General features: G+C 48.6%; 1 protein-coding gene across 1 annotated transcript; it reads right to left on the bottom strand.

The window, feature by feature from the left end:
* Nucleotides 1-1404: 1404 nt before the first annotated feature.
* Nucleotides 1405-22953, bottom strand: Lss (lanosterol synthase). The gene is made up of 22 exons (XM_055606970.1): nucleotides 22883-22953; nucleotides 22532-22700; nucleotides 20671-20809; nucleotides 19172-19280; nucleotides 18461-18582; nucleotides 15906-16002; nucleotides 15119-15254; nucleotides 14472-14580; nucleotides 13925-14043; nucleotides 12999-13096; nucleotides 12335-12362; nucleotides 10912-10968; nucleotides 10233-10304; nucleotides 9707-9757; nucleotides 9005-9154; nucleotides 8352-8448; nucleotides 7621-7726; nucleotides 5724-5789; nucleotides 5054-5134; nucleotides 3849-4019; nucleotides 2870-2948; nucleotides 1405-2303 (listed from the first exon to the last, which is right to left on the bottom strand). Exons 1-22 carry the CDS (start codon nucleotides 22894-22896, stop codon nucleotides 2172-2174), a joined length of 2202 nt encoding a protein of 733 aa, XP_055462945.1. The 5' UTR covers nucleotides 22897-22953; the 3' UTR covers nucleotides 1405-2171.
* Nucleotides 22954-24040: the final 1087 nt, after the last annotated feature.

The following is a 24040-nucleotide window of genomic DNA, read 5'->3' as shown; positions in this document are numbered from 1 at the left end:
TAAAAAATTTTAATTTCTTTTTTAAATCCAACATTTAAAAAAGAATGTTGAGGTTCACATCACAGTGAACAGAGGAAATCTCCTATGACTCCACAGGAAAAGCCTTTAGTGCATTCCAAATTTGTCCCTGGCGAGCTAAAACTTTCAAGAATCTTTAAGGGCTTCTTCTGGACAGTTAATCTGGTGAGTGTCCCCCACCAACTCCCCGCTGAGCCTGGAGAACTCCCTAAACTGGGGCTGGTAATCCTACGTACCATGACAACGCTACAGCGCGACACTTAGAGCATGATGCATGTTTATCAGCTGTTTACTGATAAGGGAACTGATCCCGTGTCAGTGTATACAGGTCATGACTGGGAATCCCAAAGGACAGTTGCTGCCGCTAGGGGCGGATCTGCTGCTGGCAGAGGCTGAGAGCAGTGCAGTGAACAGCACAGGCTAGGATGCAAGACAGGAAAGCACAAGGCGGTAGTGGTGGAAGCTGGGCAGGAGGCAGATGGCACAAAGCCTCAGGGTATCTCACCATGGCAGAGGGCAGCCCTAGAGGGTCCTGAGCAGGAAAAGCGGTAATCAGACACAGCTCTCTGGGCCAGGGAGAGGTTGGAGCTACCACCAGCACAGAAAGTAATAGGGGTGGTAGGTATTAAGACTAAGAAGGCATCAGGCTGGACCCTGCTCACCATGGTCAGGGAGAAAAGTGGTAACTTCAAGGAGACACACATTTTCCACACCGAATTCTGCCTGCATGCTGGCAGACACAGTTAGAAATCAGGGATCCAGAACTCACACTCAAGAAGCATCACCTCAGAAATCTGGCCCTCACTTGAACTCAAAGCACAGTTGGCATAAGGGTTGGCAATGGCCTTTGGGTATCACGAGCATTTTCCTGGGTCACGGGAGAGCCACAGCTGCCTGGCTGGCTCAGTGGGTCTAAGCGGTGAGCTGGAGTGGTCAGCTGCCCTTCCTACAGTGCTGTCCCATAGCAGAAAGCACTACAGCTACTATCTGCTCTACCCCTGTTATTCTATGCCTGGATTCCCCCGTGTGCTTTTCTGAGAGGCCAGGACATCAGGACACTGATGTCCCAGAAGCCAATGCAATGTGTGTGAGCTTATAATCTAGGTGCAGAATTGGATGCTACATCTGTCCTTGCCACACAACCTCAGGGTGCTCCAGGATGAAATGTCAGGGGAAGGGGGGAATACTGTTGTCTTTAACATTTTATTTTCAAGCTTTATTTCATGTGAATGGGTGTTATGCCTGCATATATGTCTATGTACCACATGTGCAGTCCCACAAAGGCTAGAAGGTATTAAATCCCCTGGAAACTGAATTGCAGAAAGTCATTAGCCACCAAGTGAGTGCTGGGAATCAAACCCAGGTCCTCTGAAAGAGCAGTCAGTGTTCCTTTCTGCTGGGCCATCATTCCAGCCCAAAATGTCTGTTTATTAAGGGAGTCAGTGATCATTTAAATGACTTTTAGTAACATTTTTAGGATAAAGCAAATTTATATTTCCTTCCTGGAAAACTGGTATGTCATACAGTGATCTGGTCATGACTGTTTTGGGGACAACAGCCCAAATTCCAAAGGACAGTTGCTGCCACTAGGGGCAGATCTGCTGCTGGCAGAGGCTGAGAGCAATGCAGTGAATAGCACAGGCTAGGATCCAAGACAGGAAACTAGGCACCTGTGAACTAGGCACCTACCTCACTCCCCACTGAGCCTTTCTCTGAGCATACCAGCATCACAGGGTTGACATAACTCCCCCAGCCCAGCAAGCAGGAGTCTGGTCAGGGGCTCATTCTATAGTAGACAAGGGAGAATATGAAGAAGCCAGCTGCTCTCCTCACAGGAAAGTCATTGGTCATGAAAACTCTATAGCCTCACTCCCTCAAGAAGGATATATCCAGGAGCTGCAGAGTACACTCTTTCTCTTTGAATTCCAAGGATTGTCTTGTTCCCTTTCTCACTGAAGCAAGTCTCAGAACTAAAGCTATACTGACAAGTGTCAAGGCACCAACCCTGACCCTATCCCCAGCCCCATGTCTGCAATAGGTGACAAGGCCTAAAGTGGGGCTAAGAAGGCTCCTATCACCTTGCCAAAACCCCAGTCTCTCCAGGAACTCTATGGTGATGATTCTGGCCAGCTGCAACACAGACAGATGTGCGTTCAAAGGTGACCGGCGAGGGTATTGTCAGGGTATAGGTTGGAGAAGCGGCCCAGGGCCCAGATGGGGAAGATGTTCCTGTAACTTGTGTAGCTGATGGCACAGGACTTGTTGAAGACCCCAGAGATGTTCTCCTGGAAGGACATAGAAAAACAAGCAGCTAAGAAGCTTCTCTCTGGATGATGGTCCTGATTACTGAATTTCCCAGCCCCAGGACAATTCTGCTTAGGGAGAGCTGATGACCCAAAGATAAGTAAGCAAAGACAGGGAAGCACAGGCTGGCAGCACTCCTGCTCAACTTTGTCCCAGCTCAGAGACTACAGCTTGAAGTAAACATTTTTCCTTGGAATGTGTCTAATAATCCCCACAGCCACAGGGACACATGGAAACCCATCTGCATATCTTGTCAGTGAGGGGCCACACCCAAGAAGCACACGGGAGAGCTGTGGTTCTGCAGGAAAACTTCAAGTTTCTAGTCCTTTCCACAGCCACTTTCTTTTACAAATAGCAAAATGAGCTCAACACTTAGACCCAGCAACACATCTTAGATCTATAACCAGGACAAGCCTCTGCTTGGCAGTGTCCATATCCCAGATCTCCAAAGCACTGTAAAAGGAGTAAGGGCATAGGAAAGCGTGTGAAAACTAATGGGCAAGTTGGAACTCAATGCTGGAACTACTGCCCAAGGCCCCTCACACACCTGAGGCCAGTCTCCATTGGGGAGCTGCTTCTCCAGCAGACATCTGATTCCCCTCTCCTGAGCAGTGATGTCAGGATGCCTGAGGGACAAGAAGATGGGTATGAACATACCTAGCATGTGGCATACACATGCATCCCAGAAGAAGGACAACAAAATCTCCACATATTATGGCAATGAATAGGAAAACCTCAACAACCAGAATACCTGAGGCTCCTGCTATAATCTCAGGAGCCCTGAGAAACAGAGCATGTGCAAGTATGGGGACGGACAAGTGGGCATACATTTCCTATAGACCTGATTCTGTCCCTGGAAGACATGGTTGACATGGCAACATGGCTGGCACAAGGTGCTGCTAGACTCTCTAGAGAGGAAGACAAGTCTCACACCTACTCTGCTCTCTGGAAACCACAAAAGCTATGTGCTCTGATGCACTTGCTGGCAGGAGTGAGACACCCCATGGACTGAGGGTTTGACAGAAGCCAAGGCCAGCAGTGGTGGACTGACTGGGAATAGACTGATGATAACACTCCTGGGATAACGTTCTTGGGATTCCTGTACACACGACTAAAGGGATTTCAGGAAGCTCTCCAAATGGTTCCAACTTCCCCACCACAGATGTCTCTCATTTCCCTCAGGCCCCAGCTTCTCAGTCAACAAATACTGACTACCAATGGATGATAGGTAGAGCATTTCCAAGAGATAAGTCTCTCATATCTTATCTTATCTTATCTTATCTTATCTTATCTTATCTTATCTTATCTTATCTGCAAGTAACATGCAGCCAGACAGGCTGCCACTTAGCCTAGGAATAGGTTATGTGGTTTCTGAAGCTGCCTGCATCCACAGTTACAGAGGAATAATGAATGGCTCAGTCCTGTGGCTACTTTCACCTCTTCCCACATCTGTACTACCCCAGGCCACCTCCTCAACAATGAGTGTCCCTGGTATACATGCCCAAGGATGGTCCCATTGTCCTTACCTGACAGCCATCAAGCCCAGCAGGGCCCAGCACGTACTATGGACCTGGGACCTGGCACTCTGCACATACCGCCGTTGTTCACAGGACTCGAAGTCCTCCCCCCAGCCTCCATCTGCCATCTGCTGGGACAGGAGGAAGTTGCAGGCCCGTGATACTTCTGCACAAGCAGCCCTGTAGAGAGAGGAGGAGATTGGAGACTCCAATCTTAGGAGGATCTAAGCCCTCTCTATCCTCCTTTGCCTGGCTGCCTTAGGGTCAAGTGAGGGGCCTGTAGGGGTTGAGTGGATAAGGCTGTGCATGCTGCTGTGCATGCCTCACAGAGGTGCTGAGCAAACACTCTGCAGCTACATGCACGTGCAGGCTGATATGTGGGCACACTGAAACAGACCCAGGCATTTCTGGGTTGTATCTGGCTTAGTACAATATCCCTACTCCCCAAACTCACTAGATCTAGAAGCACTGGCTAGGACAGCCAGAAGCTGGGCTTGAATCAACCCCTGAGTTTCTAGACCCTACTCCTTTCTCACTCAGGATAAGAGACAGCTGTATAAGACTCTGAGGTAACCCCTACCCTAGGCTTATGAGCCAAGAAAATAAGTCCTTCAAATTCCCTTTCTCAAGCTGGGTGCAGTGGCACACGCCTGTAATCCCAGGACTCGGGGAGACAGAGGCAGGCAGAGCTCTATGAGTTTGAGGGCAGCCTAGTCTACTAATTGAGTCCAGGACAGCCAAGGCTATACAGAGAAACCCTGTCTCAAAAAACAAACAAACAAAAACAAAACAAAAAAAGAATTCCCTTTTTCCTGAAATAGTGATCTTATCTCATTGTTTAAAATATTAAACAAAATAAAATCAAGTGTCAATGGGGAAAAAACCTCCAAGGCAGAGCATTACTGACCTGGTTAGTTTTACTGTCAACTTAACACAGAGTCACCTGGGAAGAGAGATCAACTGAAGAAGGTGGTAGGGTCCAGCCCACTGTTTAAGAAAGCTAGCTGAGTAGGGTTTCTCTCATAGTTTCTGCTTCAGTTCCTCTCCTAACTTCCCTCAATGATGGATTATGACCTGAAAGTATAAACCTAAAATAAACTCTTTCTTCCCCAAGGTGCTTTTGGTCAGTGTGTTATGACAGCAACAGAGTAACAGACCAGAGGGATGATCATGGCGCTGCCCTCACTTGCCATCAGCCTGGAGGCTGCACTTACCCATCTTGGTAGATATGCCCCATGCAAGCAAAAGCTTCCAGGCCAAACCAGCCACCATAGGTGAAACAAACCCCCCAAGACCTAGAGGGAGACAAGAGAATGTCAGGCATGCTCTTCGATCCAACTGAGAGTACAGGTACTCTACCCAGGTACTGGGACAAGCTCAAGTAGAAAGGGCATAACTGGAATGGAGCATGGGGTAGTACATGCCTGCATCCCCAGTACTGGGCTAACCCAGGAAGATTGCTAATTTAAAGCCAGCCTGAGCTACACATCAAGATCCTGTCTCACAAAACCAAAGACAAAGTAAGAGACAGAGGAAGAGGATGGAAGGTTGGGAATGGAGAGAAAAGAGGGAGGAAGGGACTTTGGCAGTTGCTAAATGCAATCTGTCACAGACATCCCAGACATCCCCTGGCTCAGCCACCGCTTCCTCCAATCAAGGCACTGATGCACACAGCTTCAGGAATAATCACATTAGGGCCAAGAGCAAAGGCACCCCAACTGCCTCCCTACAACACAGCTTTCAGCATAATGAAAGAGCAAGCATCAGCCAAGGAACATGATCTACCAGGAAGTCCCAACTTCCTGAGTCTCCCAGGAAGAAGGCAGTAAGGCAGACTCCCAACCCTGTGCACAGGTCATCCCCTTCCACCAAGTACCTACTCACCCCTCCCAAGAGCCATCAGCTCTCTGCATCTTTCGGCAGAACTCCAGGCCTTGATTGAGGGTCTCCCTGCAATACAGTTAGCCTGATGAACACTACAGGCAAAAATCACAAAGCCTTCCCCAATCCTGCCTACACAATAGTCTCAGAACAGTGAGAATGGCAGCTCTAGACACAGAAAGGGAACACAGACTGTCAAAGTTCAGAGGAAACACAGAGCGAAGACAGACTTTGGAGATGAGGTCCACATTGGAAGTAGCTCTGAAAACTATCAAAGCCATTGATCATAACATTAACAGAGAGCCTGAACAAATCACATAAAAAGGAAGTAGATTAAAACCATCAATAACTACACTTGAGATGGAGCCTGGTCCCCTTCAATCATTTATAGCAGTTTTTATTTTAGGGCAGAAAATTCTTGAGGCCTTTTATTTTCAAAGGTGGAAGCTTAGCTGAGTAGGGCATTGATGCCCCTCCCAGCATTCCATCTCAGGTCTGCCTCTCCTCAATCTCCTGTTCCCTGTCAGCACAGGATCCCATGTGAAGTCTCCTGGGACTCTTTTCCCTCTTCAAACTGTGTGTTTAGATTTCTTCCCCATTTGCTCTTTTTCACTGTACACCTGCATAGGAGCAACTACTAATTGCCACATGTTTAACGTCAGTCAAGTTCTTAGGAGAGAGCAGAAAGCAGCTACATTGTTAGTCAAAGTATCAGAAAACTGGTTTCTAGCCCAGTTGGTAATATTGAAGTTCTTGATCTGGGCCACCACAGAAGGCGTAGTTCTCAGCACTGTTTTGCAAGCTCCTGTGAGGATGGTCCATCAAGCTCTGCTTTAGGTGTTCAACTGCTTTCCTAGTCCAAAGTTACAAAGCCTTCTACATTCCTCCCAAAAAGTATGGTTAGGTCTTCCACGGCAGTCTCTCTCGGTACCAGCTTCTGCATTAGTTATTTTTCTATTGCCATCATGAAACAACTTACAATTGGGCTTACAGTCCCAGAGGGTGAGATGGAGGTACTTGACTGATGTTTCATGGGAAAAATGAGATCAGGCTGATGCTATTAACTGAGCCATCTCTCCACGCCTTACTTTTTTATGTGCATTGTCTCATATTATTTATGGTTTTTTCTTTTCTTTTTTTTTTTTTTTTGTGAACTATCTCAATGCTAGGACTGAGCTACCTCCCTAGGAGCTCTTAGCCAGGCCTCTCAAACCACAAGGCTATTGCCACAATAGCCACAAAGCAAAACTAGATTGTTGTTGGCCACAAAGCAAAACTAGATTGTTCCTACTGTTAAAAACACCATATGCTCTGGCAAAACTATGCTAAGACTAAAGTAGAAACTCTTTCCTTGCTAGCTGGCTTCATAATACTGAGGATAGCACGAAGCCTGTTGGGTCAGAACTGTCCCCACAGTCTAGCTCCTACTTGTTACAATATAAACATCAGGTAAGACAGGCCCATTAATACAATAGTAACACAACAATAACATAATAGCAATAGAATGCAGTTTCACTGTTTCTGCTATGATGTTAAGGCCCCTCCAGAGGAAGAAAAGCACATGTGCTACTTTAAGTCAGGGTAAAGCTCATGGCTAGGAAAATCATAGGGCCCAATAAGAAGGCCATTGCTATTGTTTTATTAAATAGGCATGATATGCCCCTTTTAAATGTTTGGGTTTATGCCTTATATTACTGTTGCCTTCAGCCTCCATCAGTCACAGAAGGAAACTATAATGATGAGAGATATACCACAAAGTCTCATAACTAATCAAGCTCTTGAGACAAAGTAATTGTTGCTATGTCATAATGGCCCAATACCCCACCACTAATTGAAAAAAATGAATAGAGAATGCTGTGGCTGACTGTGGCCCTGCTCAGGCCTGCTCTTACTTCCTTACCTGATCTCTGCTGCCCTATGGTCTGGGAAGTGTTCATGGAAATGCTTCAGTGCCTGCATCACTGCTGAGGTACACTCTACATACGTGTAGTCAATCATTATGTCACCTAGAAAGGGAAAGAAGGAGGCACCTGAGCTCCACTATGGCCCAGGGACAATAGTTCAGGGACAATAGTTTCAGAATTTGGCAAACAAGAGTGTTGAAGCATGCAGGACTTATACCTGGACTTTACCCCAAGATCATCCTGGGCAATGTGGCTGCAATGGGCAGAGGCCTGCACACTTATGCTACAAGACTCACACATAAAACAGCTGAGCTACTACTACTACCAAGTCCATCCCCCACATACAACAACAACATGTCTGAAAGCTCAAAAAATAGGAAAATTAGAAGGCATGAAGGAACACGATAAGTGTCGGAGTCAGTGAGGACAAAGTGTGCCTTGATAGACTAGAACCTCAATGACAATGCAAAGCTATGGCCCAGCATTCCTTGACATAGGTCCTTACAAGTGCTGGGAGTCACTGAGTGTATGCAGCATGCATGGCAGCCTTAATATAGCACAAGGCCCTGTGGATAAGCAGGAGAATGTAACCTCAGCCTAAGGTCTCCATGGCTTGACACAGAACAATGCAGGTACTCTATACTCTGGGGCTCACAGAGGGCTCTGCATGGATCTGCTAGCATGCCAGGCCTGCTTTACACACCACGCTGCTAGTCAACACACTCACCAAAGACCTCTGAGGGGTTCAGCAACTCCAGCAAATGGCCCCCACGCTTAGTCTCGTAGGTAGCAAATCCTCCATCAGAATTCCTCATGCTAAGCAACTGAAACAATTAAGAGGATGCTTGGAGAACTGAGCACACACGGTACAGCATGACTTTGCCAAAGTACCACAGGTCTGACAATCAACAGGACAGGAATGAGTGATAAGCCAGTTTCGTGCTTAGTAAGTGTCCAGTGCAGTGACACAACATCTGGATGTTAAGCCAATACAGATCGCCATGGTAAAATATACACAAGAAGCAGATGTGCTAAAAGGACTTTACACAAAAATGAACAGACATTTCCAACTTCTCTCTGGATACCCAGCAAAGACCACCAGCCCTCCCAACTGAGACCCGCAGAAATCTCAGCACAAATATGGTCAGTTACTTGAATCTCTCAAGGTAAGAAGAGAAGCCTAAGGGACCACAGATCCTTGAAACATCTGGAACTGGCCAGGCACCACTTCTTACATCACAGAGCCCTACGCTCATACCCAGCCAAAGTCTCAAAGGTCTAGCCCATGGTTCAGTCTTAGACTATGATGTCCCACACCCTAGCCTTAGTCTGCTAAGACAGAACTGTAAAAGCGGAAGCAAACATAATGTAGGTACTCACCACAGCCACAGCATCATAAAGACGCTCTTTGGGGACGTGCTCTGTGATTGAGGGACACTGCTTCTGCAGGAGCAGCACAGCCTTCAAAGCCTCAGCTGTGCAATCAGCAACAATCCAGCCACAGTCCAGAGTACTGAAGGGAAAACCGCCCTGCAGAGACAGAGTGCAACAGTCCTCCTCTACAGAACTGAAATGCTCAGGGTGAGGCCTATGCACACCGCACAGGGGCACCTAAATTAGACACAGTTGAACAGACTTCAGCTTCAGCACAGGGACTATCTAGGACTTCATGCCCATCTAGAATGCCCTCGGATCTCAGCAATAAAAAGTGATCTGGGACCTAACCAGCAGCATAGGTGCCCTATAGACCCCACGATGGAAAGGCAGCGGCTCTGTCAAAGTCTCATTCCACAACCTGCACTTATAAGTAGGCCCTTACAGCAAAAGAGATTGATGCTGGTTCTGAGTCCATTTGCCTTGATCTCAACACTCAAGCTCACTGTCCAGCTCTTGGTATCTGTGTGTGCTTGATACCTGAACCACCCTGAAGCATGGCCACAAAGGTGCAGGCTGCCTCAAGGAATGATGAAGCCCCTGATCGGAGGGATCTATGGAGCAAGAAGCCGGAAAACCAACAGAAGTCCTCCTCCAAGGGAAGACAGCTGAGCCCTCTGTGGGCTTGGGTGGGTTGCCCATACACACCTTGTGCATCTGGCGGTAATACTTCTGATAGTCGGGAAAATTGTCTGGGACCTGGAGAGCAGAAAGGAACATATGGGGAAAACAGAAACAGGCTGGCACCTGGGACCCTGTGCTGCATCCACTGCTGGCCACAGTCAGCACAGCACGACACTCATGAGACCCATCAGTTTATCACTACTAGGAAATAAGATCATCCAGGGAGGGCTGAACAAACCACTCTCCTGCCCAGCTCTCCTGAGTGGCATGACTCAGTTCAACAAGAGAGCAAACAGATCTACATGTGCAGTGGGGTCCATTCAGATGGGTTTCTAAAGGCCCATCACCCAGTGTTTGACCTGCGGCAGGCCTGCTAGGGAAGCCAGTACTGACTCACTACCTGCTAGTGAAATGCCACTGCAGGCCATGGCCAGAGCTACCTTAGAGTGAGCAGGTACATCAACATGGCACAGGACAGGGCAGGGCAGCACAGCACAGAAACAATCTAAGCTCGGGGCGCAGGACAGATGAGGAGGGGCATGGACCTCACCTGTGAAAGCCGCAGGAATTCGTGAGCCTTCTGCAGGCAGGATAAAAATTCAGGTCTGTGGTGTGCACCTGCCTAGAAGACAGCAGGAGAGCACAGCTGAGCCAGTCTTCCAGTGTCCTGGCAACATCTTGCCGCCCCACTCCTACTCCCAGAAACTGACACAGCTTAAGAGTTTTCTAGGGTTTCCTGATGCTCTCAGCTTTAAAGACAGAAAAGACAGTGAGACAGGACTAAAGACTGGAATGGACGAAAAGACCCCCTGGATAGTTACCTGAGTCCCATCTGTTCTTCCAGGCCCTACACAGACACCCCAACTTGGCCTAGGCCCTGGGTTGTCCGAAGACACCCTCAGGGTTTCACTGACCTCATCCCCACCTGCAGAGAAACATTCTCTCTTACTCAAGTAACAGCTACTGTTTTAAGAGCCTCAGGCCCACCTAGGCCAGTACCACCTTACCCATCACACCCTAGGCTTGTCTCCCAAAGCCCTAACCCAGCTTAGCATTCAGGTTGCCAAGGAAGGCCTGTGCTTCCTAGGGATTATCAACAGGGTGTTGGGAGCCAGGCAGTGAGCAGCCCAAGGGACAGAAGGCATGTATCATTTCTCTCAGGGTGCATGTGTGGCTCACACACACAGGAAGATCAGGTGGGGGCTGCACAGAGAAACAGAGCCACATACCTCCAACATTGCTTGGATAGCAAACGAGGTGTCCCAGACCTGTGATCCATTGGTACCCTGCTCACAAAGAATGAACTGTTATAGCAACCCCATCCACTGACTCCTAGGATCCAAGGGTGTCAGAGACGTACCCAGTTAATGCTCTATATCAGAGTCTGAGCCCTATGCACCCTAGTGGCTGACACACGCCTGAAAGAATACAAAGTCTTGTAGGCAGACATGGGTAAATACAGCCTCGCCTGCCTTTATAGGCCCCAGCAGAACAGCACTTTCTCAGGACATATCCAGGACCACATGGTCCCTTGAAGGCTCCTCCATACCCCATGACAGCATGGTACCCCAGTTGTGGGAGAACCAGAAACAAAGTCCCTTCATCTCCAAGTATGCTTGAGGTGGCAGGGACCCAGCTGACATATTACAAAGCAAGGAAGGACCACATTGAATCCCACCCAGGAAGCCTGGTTTCCTGAACCACACTGTTGGGTCTTGGTGCAGGAAATGGATGATCAAAGCCGCACTGGGTTTTATTCTCTATTTTTAGGACTCTCTAAATATTTGACAGAAACCCCAACTCTCAATCCTATAGGGTGATCTCAGACCCTAAGCTCTCTCATAGCTCCTTGGGGGCCAAAGATCCCAGCTAAACACCTGACCAGCGAGCATATCCACTGTTCACCCTTTGGCCAGAGCCCTAGAAAGATCTAGTAAAATCTGACCACATATCACATGCTTTCTCTAACATCATGTTCTATATCTCCAGCAAACCACTTCCTCCTTGCTCTGTGCAACTGCAGATACGCCATCCTTTAGCACTTAGGGACCACGGAAAGGAAGTTTCAGGCCTGGGCATGCCCCTCTGACCTGGAGGCTCCTCCTGTACTGGTGGCTACAGAAGGCACTCTCTACCAGCTGAGAACACACAGCTCCTAGTGACCTGCCAGAGAGGCCCATTACCTACCCAGAGCCACTTCTCCATCACAGTAAAAGGATGAAGGTTTCTAGAGGGACTGAGCCAAGTCCAGATCTGTCATGGATTAGTCTACCCTGATGAAGGACTCTAGATGGACATGTAGAACCAGAGACCAGGAGGTGCCCACAGCCCCACAGACACGAGGACTGAAGTGTAACTCTTTTACTGCAAGTACTGTGTTGGGGGAGTCACTTTTTCTTTCATTTTTCATGATTTCTCACCTCTGCTCCATTTTTTTTTTTTTAATTCAGAAATATGGTCTTGCTATACAGCACTGTCCAGCCTCAAACTCAATCCTCCTGCTTTAGCCAACTGAGTGGCGGTAATACAGGCATGTGCCACTACGCCTGACTGTCACTTTTGTATCATAATAAATGCAAAGAGTTTAAAAATAAATAAACAAGCAGAGATGGTTACAAAGAGAGCCAGCAGCCTCAGATCTACAGCCCTTACCTGCATTTTCATGCCATCAAGGCCCAACCTATAGAGATAAGAAAAGGTTATGTCAGGGACAAGGTGAAAGCTGGAATTCTAGGTGTCCACCAGGAGCCACACACAAGCAAAAGAGCACACAGATCTCCCTTGGGAGCATCCATACCCACCTCCCCTCGAAGCTGACTTCAGTGCTGCCCAGCTGGGCTTACAAGTACAAGGGCTGCGGTCAACAGGAACAAGACAACAGCTTACCCAGGGGGCACTGGCCTGTGCCAAAGCTTCTACAGCCAGCTCTACTTTGCTATCCTCATCTCACACCATGCCACCAGAGTGAGGATGGCCTCTATGAGCACAGGGCTTCCTGCTATGGTCCCTGTGACAGTCCCTACCTTGGGCACAATCCAGGGCTGACAAGCCTCTTGTCTACCAGTCTTCCTCACAACACTGCCAGACTATTCCCAGGCTTCCTGTCTCTGACTCTGGGAACGACCCATAGTTACTGCTAGGTAAAAAATCTTCCCAAAGACAATCTAACTGGTAACATTCCTGATTCTATATATTATTCTCAGAAGCTTGACTCTGGCGCCCCTAACTAGATGAGGCACAGGGGCCCAGCATTATAGCTGTATGTCCACAGTCTGCACTCGGCACCACATTCCAGCCACCAGTTAACCACACTCACCAAAGGTAATCTGGGATCCTAGAGACGTGCTCCTGGAAGGCAGAGGAGGATGGACCATCCACTGACCAACGGACAAGCATGTTGATCGTTTTCGAGATCTGCAGGATATGTGGCCATCAGGACCCATGCAACTTTACCTTGGGGCAGGGCCCCATCTGTTCTAATAGGACATTCCTAAGAGTTCTCTATACATTCGTGTCCCTAGGAATAGACTCAAACTAAAGCTAATATGTCATTCAAGATTCTAGGCCAGCTTAGGGTATGACAAAGAAGGACCCAGAGTCCACAGTCAGGGAGGAAGAAACTCAGTGCTAGCTGGGTTTATCCAGCAAACCTATGGGCAACTCACCACAGTATAGTAACCAACATCCTGGTTGCTTCTCATCTATGAGGACACCTTCCTTGCTGGGTCTCTACAAGCTCTAGACAGTATGCCCTGACTACCCAGCTTGAGCCGTGTGCTCCTTGAGATCCCTAAGCATGTGCACATTTGGCCAGACTCAGGAAGTGAAGCAAAATCAGGAACTAGAGGGTTGGGGTCCCCCAAACAGATGGGACAGACCAGAAGTGGACCACGTTGTACCCCTAGTCATCTATAAACCTTATATAAGGAGTAGAAGGTGGATTATCTAGGGTGGGATCTGTGAGGAGTAAGGAGGAAAAAACACCCCACCCAGCTGGCCAGAGAGCTCAGGAAATAGTCTTCCAGGAGGTGCTCAGACTCTCAGACAAGAGCCAGGCAGGGCAACGGGAGGAAAAAGCTTCACTGAGGCCAGAAAATGAATACACTGACCCAAATGGAGATGTGCCGGGATCGGGAAATACACCTGTCTCATTCCTAGCTCTACAGAGCCTACCTCCTAGGGAACCCACAGGAGCTCACTTCACCAAAGCTGCTCCAGGCCCCAGGGGTTGTAATCACTGACCGGGCCAATGCTGATGCTCTTAGTGAACCGGTCATCAGCGGCAATGTGATCATACAGCATCTGGATAGCCCGCTGGCGCAGGGTGGTACTGTGGAAACGCTCATACAGGTTGAGGATTCCTGCAGCAGAGAAGGCATTAGTGGACACCCAGCAACAGGAGAAGGACCTGCCATTCCTGGCCAGGCTGTGCCCTAGGCCTTCAGACGGGAATGGGTCCTACACGGCACAGCATCTGGACCTCTCTTTTCCCCTGGGACTCCTCCGGCCAGTCTGCCTCATGTGCTTCCTCCTTCCCATCCAGGAAGGTTTGCTTCATACCTCCCACCATGGCCCTGCCCTGCCTCGGTGATACTGAGGGGCTATCAACAAATAGCAGCTGGTCCTTGTTGGGGGACCAGAGCAAAGCTATGTCTTTCCAGCTCCCGCTCCAGGGACCAGCACAGAGGTCATTTACTGCATCGGCGGAGGGAATGAATCAATGTGGAGAGCTGAGAGACATCTGAACTGTGTGCTAGCCAGGCTCTCCCAACCCTCAGGCGGCACCCACCATACACCACATGCAGCAGCCAGCTGTGTGGAGTGTACAGCTCATCGGGGGACACGTTGTTCCTCTGTGCTGGCCAATCGATGCTGGCATAATCCTCCACATAGAGCTCCTAAAGGGCAGGGGACACCTGAGTACCTCGCAGAAGCAGAGAACATGCCTCTCAGGCACACAGAATGGACTGACTCAAAGCAGGAATGGTCTTGCTGTACACTCTCAGAGTTATGGGTCATGTCCTTCTCAGGGGTTAGGGACACCCAATGAACTACCGCTACAGGGTGAGAAGCCCAGCTATTTCAGTTAATCTGAGGAGCTAATCTGAGGAGCTGTCCCAGCCCTATGAGCCTAAATCTAGCACAAATCCTGTTCCCAAACTCCATCTCAGGACTATTTCCCAAGAACAGTAACTGCTAGGCTAGGCCTGCAGCTTGTGAACTCTTCAAGTCCCAATGGGACACTGAGCAATGGCAGATACTTTTCCCACAGCACAGATCCCTCTCAGCAGTTTACATTTGTTTACAGGTGAGAAGGCAGGGGACTCCTCAGGACCCCAGAGTACTGAGAAGCAGTTAAGCTCCAGAAGCCCAAGCCCCCAAAGGCTGTGTGCCACTTCCTCACAAGGTCCCTAGAGCTCATAACATAAGGCTTGCCTGGCGGAGGCTCTGAACCAGTGGGTCCTCTAAGGCACTTAGCCGAGTGGCGTAGCAGTAGCTCATGGGCAGATAGACCTGCCGGCAGTGACACCAGAGAGTGGAGGGGTGTGCAGGTACCCATTCAGGAAACAGCCTGGAAGAGACAGGCTCCGTCAGCAGGACAGAAGAACATAAGCCTACACTACTAACAGCCCTGAGGCCTGGGCCTTTCCAAGCATGGACACTCGTGATACTGTGAGTGCATTCATCCATGTTTGTGCATCCTTGCATTCTACGTTCTAATGCCAAATGACTGTGGAGTTTGTACACCACATATATGGAGCTCGACGTTGCAGGGACAGAGACCAGAGCCCCAGGCTTTAGTACCCAGCTCTACCCTGGCAAGGCTTTCCTCTGCCTGCACTTGCCTCCTTAGACAAGTCTAGCCAGGAGAGCTGCCAATGGGGCCAATGCTTTTCTAAAATAGCCAATGAATAGAAGAACACTGACCATAGGATGGGGAAGGCTCTCCCCTTTACTCCTGTATATGCTCCAAGTTTTTGTAATTAACTGGCATCATCTGTTGTCTATCCCCACAAAGCCCAAGCCACAAAACGGGTTCTGAAATTAACCTGCAGGACCTGACAGCCTGCTATAGAGCCAGGTGTTTGATGCCTTGCTTTGCCTAAAACTCTTTCTATATATCTGTAGAACACATGAGGGGCCTCTAGTGAGATGCTAATTGACCCCATTAGGTCCCATCAATCTATGAGAAGGCATTACAGTAGGCAGAGGGCAGGCATACCACATCTCAGGGAACAGGGTATTGAGTCCTTCCCAGCTATAAACATTCAGGACAGCCAGCCAGAACTTTCCCCAGGAGGGGATGGCCGCTGCACCACCTGGAAAGAGAGAAGGAAAAATCAGCTACCAGTCTGTATGAATACTGGCTTGCAGCTTTCTCTTTCTCCTTCTTGCACAGGTCCAATAATTCCCAGATGAGAAGCCGTATTCCACAGCTTCCCAGGACACCGCAGCCACTGGGTAGAAACAGCAGCCAGGAACAAGTGTGTCTAACCTCGAGAGAGCTGTTTATAGTCCCTATCCCCAGGAAGGAACACATGAAGGCAGCTATTTGCACAGGTAGCTCAGGGAGAAAGGGTCCCAGATACACAGAGTGGCATGTGGCATGAGCCTGGAGAAAGGGGAAGGGGAAAGGACGCTTGGCTGCTCTTTCTCCAACCAAGACCAGGCTACACATCTGTATATTTCCATTCAGCGGATAGCCTGGCACAAATGACTCCGGGGTAGGCTAACATGCAGCTGCACATTCAGACCCTGCTCTGCCCCTACCAAGCAATAGTTGGTTCTCGCTGCAGCACGTGGCAACGCCAACTTATACATATCTTAAGAGTTCTGCCCTAAATCCAAGTGTGTCAAAGTCAAAAAGACGGAGAAAGCTACTAGTTAAAGCATGAGGCAAGCACATCCCTCCTCTGGGCAAGCGTGAGAACAAGTGAGCAACAGAACAGAGAGCACACTGTCAGTAACATCGGGGTTGGGGATGACTTACTTAATAACAAGACTGCAGAATTTCACAATGCAACCAGAACACTTCACCTAGCCTGGGAAGTCAGAAAGAAATCCTGAAGGAGTAAAATTTAAGATATGCTGTAAGTGCAAAGAGGAGCTTCCAAGACAGCATAGTGAGGGCGGAAAGGGCGGTTAGAGGGTAGAGTGCATGGGAACCGTGCAGGAAGAGGCAGGAAACCACACTGACAAAATGAAAGGTCCTTGAGCAAGTAGCAAAGAGCAAGAAAGGAGTTAGGGGGTCTTTGAGAGGCAGGGTGCGGGACCACATGAGGTGCCGCAGAGTGGCAATGCAAGATAAGCTTTGTTCTAAGAGCAGTGGGGGCCACAAAGCCCGCCGAGGGCTGGAATGGTCTTTAAGGCCCACGGATGAGGAGAGAAGTAATCATGCCCAATCTCAAAGACAAGTATAGAGGGGTCAAGCAGACCCCTCACTGGGGCTGCTAGCTTATAGCTCAGCCACCTCCAAAAGGCAGCCTTCACGGACTGTTGCATAAGCCCTGGATTAGCATGTTGCTTCTAAACCTTTACCAATTCATGAAGAAAGCCAAATATAAAATGCCAAATTGTGCCAGGCATGGTGGCGCACGCCTGTAGTCCAGCACTCTGAGAGGCAGAGGCAGGTGGATCTCTGAGTTCGAGGCCAGCCTGGTCTACAAAGTGAGTCCAGGACAGCCAAGGCTACACAGAGAAATGCTGTCTCAGGGAAAAAAAATTGTTTTGAGCTAAGGATATAGCTTAATTGATAAGAGTGTTTCTCTAGCAGGCACAAAGCCCTGAGTTCAATCCCCAACACTACATAAACCAGGCATTGTAGTGCATGCCTATAACTCCAGCCCCAGGAGGTAGAGGCAGGAAGATCAGGAGTTCAAGGCCAACCTTAGCAACATAGTGATTTCATGGCTAGCCTGAGCTACATAAGACCCTGCCTCAAAAAAGAAAAGAAAAGAAAAAAGAAACAAAAAAAAAAAAAACCCTCCCATTGTGTCTAGGCCAAGTGGGCAAAGATACTGGCCACACAAGACTAATAATCTGAGTTTGATCTCTAGAACTCAGGTAAAAATAAAGAGGAGAAAATCAACTGCACAAAGTTATTCTCTGACCTCTTTATGTGCACTGTGGCATAAACACACACACACAGAATACACCCATCTCACAAAACAAACACACACATACATTAATTAATAATTAAATTAGAAATAACAAAATTAAAGCTGGGCATAGTAGCACACTCCTTTAATCCCAGCACTCAGGGAGGCAGAGGAAGGTGGATCACTGTGAATTCGAGGCTAGCTTAGTCTAAAAAGCCAGTCCAGGACAGCCAAGGCTACACAGAGAAATCCTGTCTCAAAAAACCATAAATAATAAAATTAGGGCATGAGACATGGCTCAAGAGACTTAAAAGCACAGACTTCTCTTGCAGAGGACCTGAGTTCAGTCCCCAGAACCCACATGGCGGCTAGCAACAGTATCTGTAACTACAGTTCCAAAGGGTCTGGTGCCCTCTTCTAACCTTCCCAGGCCCTGCATGCATGTGGTGCACAGACATCCTTGCAAGCCAAAACATCCATTCACATAAAAATAAATCAGTCTTTTAAAAATAGTTAAAATTAATAATAATCATTATTAATAATATTAGTAAACAGCTCAACAGTTCCGACCTACACATGTGTTTTTCTGAGTGATTCAACTAGAGGTGCATCTAACTAACTCCCATAAGGGCTCATTATGTCAGCATGACAAAAACCCCACATGCCATATGGGACCTACCTTTTTTGTGAAGAATGTTCCGAGCACGCACAAGGTCAGGATCATCAGGTCCAATACCTAGGATTCTGAGAGCCACATAGTTCAGGGCGGTCCCAAACACTGTAGACTTGTCCTCAACGTGCCTAATGGAAGTATGAGATGGTGGGAAAAAGGCTCCTGTCATCTGTCACTATGTCTAAGAAATAAAACAATACTGGCAGTGGAATCTGCCTAGAAGAGATTGCTGTAATACCTCCCACCAACATGGGAAGCATGGCTCAGGAATTCCCAGGGGAAGTTTAGTTCATGCAATGAGAGATATCCAATTGCTCCAAAATCACCTGGGCAGGGCCTGCCCTGCCCCTCTGCTCCCAGTGGGCACCACATCAGGAAAGCACACTGAGAAGGCTCTGTGGGGGCCCTACACTGGCTGCCATCTCTGCTCTCTGCTGCCTCCACAATTTTAAAATATGATATCTTTCACTTGGCATGTGAGTATCAAGAGGCTCCCACCCAAGACACCCATTCACAAGACCAGAGATAAAACCGTGGCCAGGCTGCACATAGGTACCAGCCTACTCTCCTCCGGCCAGGCTTTCACCCACGCCACCCTAGGCCCATGGTTACAGTCACCCCACTTCTCAACAGCTCCCTGAAAAACCAAGCATGAGCTACATAAAAACACACACAAGCACACACATGTACATTATGTGTACAGCTGGACATACTCACAGGCCCCAGCCGCCGTCAGGAAGCTGTACTGACCGCAGGTACCGCGCCATCTCCTTCTTGTATTCGGCTGGCAGAGGGATGTGTGACACGTGACACGTAATCAGGAGACCTGTGTGGTGAGAAGGATGTTCCACACTAGGAACAGGTACTAGCGCTGCTACACCCAAGCCCTTCTTCCTGAGGACCTTCTCTCTGACAGTGCTGCCCTGAGGCTTTCCTTCTCAGCCAATCAAGCCTAGGAAGGCCATTCTTTCCAGGCCCAACCAATGACTTTGGAAACACCAGGTAAAATCCAGTTAATACTCTCAGGCCAGGGCCTGCAGAGCATTTAAGACACCTCCCACAAGTGCTCTGAAGTTTTAAGAAGAGTCAGTTCAAGATCAGCGCGACCATAGGGGCAACCAGGTTTTGCTTTAACACCTATTTGGGACTGAAATAGTAACCCTTGACAGGATAATAGTTTTTGATTGTTTGTTTGTTGATTTTTTTTTTTCAAGACAGGGCTTCTCTGTATATCCCTGGCTGCCCTCGAACTTTTCCTGTAAACCAGAGTGGCCTTGAACTCAGAGTTCCGCCTGCCTCTGCTTCCTGAGTTCTGGGATTAACGGCGTGCGCCACCACTGCCCAGCCAGGAGAACAGTTATTGCTTAGATTGTACTGTTCTGTTTTATAAACTATTTGCACATATGTGCTATTTTGAATATATGGGGAGAGATGATACTGCACAAGAAACCTTCATCCCAAGCCTGGTCTTCGGATGCACAGCTCTTATCCTCATCACCCACAGAGCAGCTGCATATCATATGCCCATGGTATGGCATAGGAAGAGAAGGAAAGGGCAGCTACTACAGAAACAAAGCAGTATCTTCAGAAGAATTCAGGCTACTGAGATAGCAGAGTTAAAAATGAGGAAAAGGTCGCGAAGCAAGAATATGGTTCCCTTTAGAGAAACATTTCCCAGTCTTACACAAGCAAACTAGATCAGAGAGCAGTGTGTTCAAATGTAAGCCTTCTATCACTCACCAACCTGGACCTGTGGTGTCCCTGCAGAACTCCCCAGCCATCCTTCGACAGCAAGTTCAAAGTGGGTATCCTGCTTCTCAAACTGCACGCGCGTGGGCGCCGACTCCTCCACCATAACCTTGCCTCTCTACAGTACCCTAGCACTGCCAGGGCCTTCTACCTAGAGTGCCCTTTCCATCCTGCTCTGGGACTCAAGACCACCCACCCCCCTCTCCTAGGAAATTCCTTGCTTCCATTATTAGAGTACTTGCCAAGCTACCCCGGGCTAACTGTGCTTCACCATGGTTCCCTAATCCTGGCCGCAGGATGACTGGGTTACAGGCCAGGCTCCTCCAGAGCTTTTCCAATGAGCTCCTGGGTTTGAACCTGCCTGACCAAGGTAGGTCAAGCACTCGCCCCACCTCCACAGGCACCCCTGCACACACCCTGGTAATCCAGAACAGCCTTCCCCTTGAGTAGAGGCAGCACGCTCCTACCTGGCAAGAGGAAGAGTGGACCACCGTAATCACCCGCCCAGTGTCCGTCCTCAGCCTGCAGCTTGGCATAAAACGTCATGCCATTCAGGGCCCCCTCATGAGCTGTCTGAGCCTTAGGTAAGTCCTTGAAATAACTCCTCTGCAAAGGGAAAGAAAAGATGAGAGCTGAGGATGCCCGCTGCCACCAGGATCCCTCTTCATTCACAATCAGAGTCAACAGGGTGAATCTTAATTACTTTCAATTTTTCAACCGTTTCAATCTAAAACAAGAAAGTCTTCAATGACAATATCACCCCATTTACAATAAAAAAAAAAAGAAGCATTTCCATGTTGTCATGATTTACCTTCCAGCCACCAATCTGAAAATTCCTTCAAAACTTCAAGACATCTTAAATAAACACAACACAGAACAACAGTGCAGGGCACTAATGCCCAACTGATACTGGGACTATTCCTTTTCTCAGAAACAGCTCATACAATAGCATAGCGGTTCCCCAGAGATGGCTTTCCCAGCTGACGGCCAGGACCCATAGGAAGCCTGTTAGCTAACTGTTCCATGACTAGCTGAGCTTCATACAGCCATGGATGCACACAACCAGAACATCCGGTCAGGGTATTTCATCTTGTGAATATAAACAAAATCACATCCATCTTTGTAATTCTCCTATAAATCAAAATTTATTTAAAAAAAAAAAAAGGTGCTCAAAAATAAAACCAAGTTAGGGCAACTTCTTCCACAGGTCTCTGGAATGGAGGAACTGAAGAAAAAAAAAAAAAAAGGCTGCTTCAATTCATGTCTCTGGAAGGAAGCACTGCTCCCAAGTCCTCACACTTTTTGTTGCTGTTTTCAGTTTTGGAGACTGAACTGAGACAAACGTTAACCATCCTTCTTTTTCTTTGCTTGTTTATTTGTTGTTGTTTTGAGATACAGTCTCATTACATAGCCCTGGCTGGCCTACAACTTACTATGTAGACCAGGTTGGCCTCTAACTCACAGAAATGCACCTGCCTCAGCCTCCTGAGTGGTGGGATGAAAGGTCTTAGCCACCATCACCAGCTTCTTTGCTTATTTTCTGAGACAAGGTCTCACTAAACTGCCCAGGCAGATCACAGACTTATATCCCTGCCACAGGCTCCAGAGTGGCTAGGATTACAAAGATGCCCTCCATGCCCAAGATCACACATCTTTAAAAAAAAAAAAAAAATTATAAGGGGCTAGAGAGATGGTTCAGCCGTTAAGAGCAATGCCTGCTCTCCTAGAGGTCCTGAGTTCAATTCCTGGCAACCACATGGGATCTGGCGACTCTTCTGGCATGCAGGCACACATGCAAGCACAATACTGTACACATAATAAATAAATAAGTCTTTTTTTAATTATAAGCTTATTATTTAAAGAAAAAACACTTGCAAACATATAAAAACATCACATTCCAAAACTAACCAGACATAAAGTTGATCGAACTTAATGAACTTGTCCTTTGAAAAAGGAAGCTATGAAGCTTTACATTAACTTTTACACTTTCAGTGCCCAATATATTTTGTGCATTATTCCACCACCAAAACAAAAACTCCGTGACAGGAGAACTATAAAACAGCAAGCTTTACATCTCCTTTCACAACCCGTGTCCGTTATCTGCACAGTCCCTTCCTCGCCCCCTCATATTTAGCTTTTTCTTCATGCTACACTATTCCCACGAGTACACTGGTTTACATACATGCATCTATTACTGGCTGGACGCCCGATTTTTGAACAAGGCTCTCCACTGTCCCAGGGCTCTGGCTCAGGAAGGCAAGGCGAAGGCTGGTGTGTGGTCACTTCCAGCCTGGGATGAGCCGGGGCCCGAAGAATCACATCACTTACTGTGTCCAGTCCCAAAGAGTGGGCCTCCAGGCCGGTCTGTGGTCGACCAGGGGCTTCCTCCTCTTGGAAATACGTCCATCTCTGCCGACCCAGCTCATTGCGGAGCCGCCAGCGGGTGAGGTCAGTGGCCGGCTCGGTTTTATAGGGTCCCCCTCGACGCCGCAGACACCTGGAGGGGAGGGGACCAGCGAGAGGGAGCAGCGCTCGTCAGGCTCCGCCCGGGTGGGATGCCTGCAATCCAGGCCCGCAGGGCCACCAGCCAGGCCACCCTGCTGTCCAGGCACCTTCCCCGCCACCGCCCTGCCGACACCCCGCAACACCCCGCGGGGAGGCCCAGTGTCCGGGACTCACGTGCCCTCAGTCATGACGACGCTGCGCTCTCGGCCACCGGCGAGGTCTGCGCCTTACCTGACTGACTGCCGGGCGCACTGCGCAGGCGCGAGCCTCGGCCGACCGGAACAGCTGAGTGAGCCGATGCCAGAACGGGCCAATCAGAGCCTCACGAGGTGGGCACAAGAGACGCACTGCAAGCGCAGTGGTCAGGGGCCGGCCGCCCGACGGCGTGAGGCTACCGGGGGGCGGGGCCTGAGGGGGCGGAAAGCCATTGGGGGCGGGGCTTGCGGGGGAGGGACTCTGGGAGGGGCTGGGCCGACCCCTTCTGGAGCCGACAGCCTTGGATTTCCCTGGACGTTCTGCAATGGGACGTCTCCAAGGCTGGTGAAGAACGGTCCCTCCGACATCTGCAGAAAAGAAGCCACGAGTGCTTCAGAAGTACCCAGGAAGCTCGAATGGCCTGAGGTGGGAGCGGAAACTAGCTTTGATCCGTGATCAGCAGGGACCACGCAGGAACACAAGGCGCCAGGGACTACCTTGGGGCAAGGGGCCTTCACCCTTGCACCTACATGGTGACACACAGCCATCTATAACTCTAGTTCCAAGGAATCAGATGCTCCTTTCTAACCTCCTCAGGCACCAGCATGCACATAATGCCCACACATACATGGCGGTAAAATACTCCTGTGCACATAAAATAAAATGCAAAATACCAAAATAGAAAAGTTAGTTCAAAGGCAAGCAAGAGAGCTGGCTAACTGCTTCATAATGACTGCCTTTCCTTTACACGTCTCAGCTTCTGACCCAGGCAAACAAGTGAAACCTTTGGGAGCTGACCCACCAAGTCCCGTGTATGCATAGTGTGTCAGTGAAAAGACTCCAAAACGGCTGCCCAAGCAATCCTAGCACACTGGACCCTGTTTGTTCTCCCAAAATCACTAACTTAATCAATGTTTCCCCAGAGAAAAAGAGCTGCAACTTTTTCCAGGGAAGTCCTTCTGTGTTAAAACATGAAACATTGGAAAAAAGAATTCTGGTCTGTATGTAATCCCAGACTTGAAAAATGGTGAAGCTAGATGGGACAGAGATTTTGGTTGCAAAAGAATTTAGGTTGATATTTTACTGGACTAGACATCTTATGAATAAAGTGATATGCTTTTTAATATCTAAGTAAGA

The sequence above is a fragment of the Psammomys obesus genome, unplaced genomic scaffold, assembly GCF_907164565.1.
Source record: "Psammomys obesus unplaced genomic scaffold, mPsaObe1.curated_primary_1811, whole genome shotgun sequence".
Taxonomy (NCBI): Eukaryota; Metazoa; Chordata; class Mammalia; order Rodentia; family Muridae; genus Psammomys; species Psammomys obesus.
Note: the sequence above shows the minus strand (reverse complement) of the source record. Positions and strands in the feature narration are given on the sequence as shown.

Coding starts and splice junctions, on each gene's coding strand:
- Lss (XM_055606970.1), bottom strand. Junction 16,003..18,460: donor GAACATTCTTCACAAAAAAG/GTAGGTCCCATA, acceptor CTCTCTTTCCAG/GTGGTGCAGCGGCCATCCCC. Junction 10,969..12,334: donor TTGATGGCATGAAAATGCAG/GTAAGGGCTGTA, acceptor CTTTGTGAGCAG/GGTACCAATGGATCACAGGT.